This window comes from Etheostoma spectabile, chromosome 3, assembly GCF_008692095.1.
Source record: "Etheostoma spectabile isolate EspeVRDwgs_2016 chromosome 3, UIUC_Espe_1.0, whole genome shotgun sequence".
Lineage (NCBI taxonomy): Eukaryota > Metazoa > Chordata > Actinopteri > Perciformes > Percidae > Etheostoma > Etheostoma spectabile.
Genome location: NC_045735.1, coordinates 27324734 through 27328110, shown reverse-complemented (window position 1 = coordinate 27328110; position 3377 = coordinate 27324734). Strand labels below are relative to the sequence as shown.

Here is a 3377-nt window from a genome sequence, read left to right as displayed (position 1 = left end):
ATGAAGAAAGATTTCACCTGCTGCTGCCCATCTCCGATTCTTAGCAGGGAAACTGCTTGTTTCTACCTGCTCTGTGTGCTCATTGCTCTTTACATGCTGGCGGGCGCTGCCATATTTTCTTCCTTGGAGAGACCAGCGGAGCTAAAGGCCCACCAGCTCTGGGAAAGGAGGCTACGAGACTTCAGTCAGGAGCATAGCATAAGTTATGAAGACCTAAAATCTCTGTTGCACCACTATGAGGAGGCTAGGGCTGCAGGCGTCCGAACAGAACAAGGCAGAGCCCTATGGGACATTCCAGGGGCCTTCTACTTTGTGGGAACTGTAGTTTCCACCATTGGTGAGTCAAGATGTTCCAGGAATTCTATATTAAAAATTTGAAAAACTGCTAATTCATTCAGTTCCTAGGTTGTTCCGCACAACATTATAGTTGTGTTAGGGTTGTTTTTCTTCGAATCGCCCCACAATCATGTGTGGATTAGCAGATTTCTTTTCTTTTAAATCGTTTTTTGGGGGGTTTTGGGGGATTTTTGGGCATTTACTCTGTATGACAGCTGAAGACAGATAAGGGGGGAGAGAGAGGGATGACATGCAGCAAAGGTCTGCGGGTTGGATTAGATCCTGGCCACTGCGTTAAGGACGGAGCCTCTGTACATGGGGCTCAGGCTCTACAAGGTGAGCTACCAGGGTGCCACATCTCATCTTTTTGTAATGATCAGTTTGTCAAATTGCAACTTGAATTATCACTTTGTCAGCTTTACAGTTATATGTAAAACTCAAAGTTACATTTTAAAAGACAGTTAAATTTTGAAAGTGGATAACTACAACAAACTACGCCCCATTAGTAAAGGCTGTGTCATTCTGACAGATAAACAGATCAGATAGAGTTGTGGAATTGTTAATCATGTCCTGATACAGAGGGGATCCCATGACAACCAATCGGTACCATGTCCAAGTAACACGTCCAACACTATTTAACTATGAACCTAATCAGACACGACATGTAAATACATATTGATTTGGAGAGGCCCACGGGGAGAGGTGTTTGAAACTTTAGTAAAGTCAGTTGAAATACATATATAACCTGGCCCCATAGAGGACAAACTTGTCTCCAAGATAGAAATTTAACCAGCCTCTGAGAATCAATTTACAGCCTTCCATTTGTATACACTACCTTTAGACACTCTCCATCACTGTGGAAACTGAGGGACAGACGGCACTGAGCCCTGCTCAATTTCCGTTTACAACAACCTCCGTATTGACTGACATCATTTATTTTGACATTGATAATTTCCGGAGATAACATCCGAGATGTGTGACACTGAAAGACACTTTCCAACAGATGTCTTTGTGACTGTGAGTGAATGGCTGCCACATTTTTATCCCCTCACTAATTAACTGCCTTTCCTTCCTTCCTTTCAGAACACTGTCCAAAACCATACTTGGACTTATGTATTCATTTATTTTAACTTGGAACAGGAACAAAACAAAAAGTATGTGGCTGTCCTGGTAGTTATTTATAGCACCCAACCGCAATGATGTGTTCTTGCCGGAATTTCCTGCCTACTCCTTTACTGCCTAACTGTCAAAAAGGGCAAAAATGCAACAAAAGTCCTTTCTATTTCATCTGGGCTCCGGATCTCCCATACAGGCCGGAAAAAATTTGGGAGAGGACAAAGTGGGTGTGCATGGAAGCAAGCCACAACCTCAGTACTTGGTGGAAGTCTTTACCTCACATTGTTGACTGCTGACACAAGGGTCAAGTGATACATTTGTGAAACTAGGAAACAGAAGCTTTAAACACAGACCCAGTCTTTACAGTTGTACACATTACTTTTATAGGAAATCAGTGAAGTCGTTATTTGACTGGTACAACACTTGTATGAAGCACACTAATTAAATCCTAAATAGGCCAGAATATACAAAAATACATTAGCAGGGAAATAAGCAATTATGGATGGCCATTTGTTTTGATAATACATTAGTCTATTACAGGTTTCTGAGAACTTTTATTTATTCAGGGAAAGTTCCCTGACAGGAATTCTCTCTTTTGCAGGAATGCCCTGATCACATTCACACAGTTGCACACATCCTTACCTGGAAGCTGCCCAGTACAACCACAGTAATTTGCTGGCCACTGAGCAACTCCACTGGAGTAGTTTTCAGGTTTAGAGCTTCAGTGGTGGGACAAGCGCTGTTTTTTTATTTTTCCCCCAATTTTGTGTTGGTCTGGGGATTGAACTGATGACCTCCCAGTCACAAGCTTTCTTCTCTTTCCTTTAGGTCACCACTGCCTCATGTGATAAAATGATAACCTTAAGTGTTTCTCTTAGGTTTTGGAGTGACGGCCCCATCCACTGTGACGGGGAAGGTCTTGCTTGTTTTCTATGGGTTGATGGGCTGCTCGGCTACCATACTCTTCTTCAATCTCTTCCTGGAGAGAGTCATAACATTACTGAGCTTACTGATCTTTTGGTGCCGCAGAAAAAGAATAGGACACAGTGGGCAGGAGGGCCGAGGTAGTGAAGATAACAGAAAGGAAGAATGGAAACCATCTGTATACCAAGTCACACTCGTCCTTTTTGTTGCTGTCCTGCTGGTTGCATGCAGCGCTGCCTCTCTCTATTCTGCCATGGAGGGCTGGACTTACATGGAGTCCCTCTACTTCTGCTTTGTGGCGTTCAGCACAGTGGGCTTTGGGGACTTTGTTAGTTGCCAGAGAGAGCAACACGAAGACACCTGGGCATACCAGATTGCAAACTGTCTCCTGATGCTCTTGGGAGTATGCTGCACTTATTCCCTCTTTAACACCATCTCTGTGATCATCAAACAGGGATTGAACTTACTGCTGAAGACACTGGTCTGGCTTTATAGTGGTCTAAACCACAACAGGCTGCAACTCCGACCACTGTTTAAACTCTGTTTTACTGCTTCTGAGCCACCTATAATTTGTAGTGAAGATGACACTTTGCGTGGACAGCAGGTGCAAGCCGTTTCCAGTTTAGGCCAGGGTGTGATGTGGCACTATGTTCCCAATGCTACAGGTAAATGCCTTTGTGAAGAGGCGCAAGTGGAAATAGTTTGCCAAAGAGAGCTAGACAATGGGATCTCTGCAAAACAAGAGCATGATAATTGTTCAATCTATGCTGGACCACTGCCAACTCAATCACAGTAGGATGACCACGCGTCCTGCGTAGCGCGTGCCCGCACAGCGTTTTTAAAGCCCAATTCGTACGTCCCGCAAATTGAGATTGTGTCACGTATAATCAATGCCTGCTCAAAAAAAAAGTTGGTCGCTCTATATCTTTGAGCCACGGGCAGCCAAACGAACATTACTTGACAATTCAGCACGCTTCTGTTGCCGCAGCCACACCCACGTG

General features: G+C 44.0%; 1 protein-coding gene across 1 annotated transcript; it reads left to right on the top strand.

The window, feature by feature from the left end:
* Positions 1-3172, top strand: LOC116682438 (potassium channel subfamily K member 13). The gene is made up of 2 exons (XM_032509720.1): positions 1-337; positions 2331-3172. Exons 1-2 carry the CDS (start codon positions 1-3, stop codon positions 3170-3172), a joined length of 1179 nt encoding a protein of 392 aa, XP_032365611.1.
* Positions 3173-3377: the final 205 nt, after the last annotated feature.

Coding starts and splice junctions, on each gene's coding strand:
- LOC116682438 (XM_032509720.1), top strand. CDS start 1: ATGAAGAAAGATTTCACCTGCTGCTGCCCATCTCCGATTCTTAGCAGG. Junction 338..2,330: donor AACTGTAGTTTCCACCATTG/GTGAGTCAAGAT, acceptor TGTTTCTCTTAG/GTTTTGGAGTGACGGCCCCA.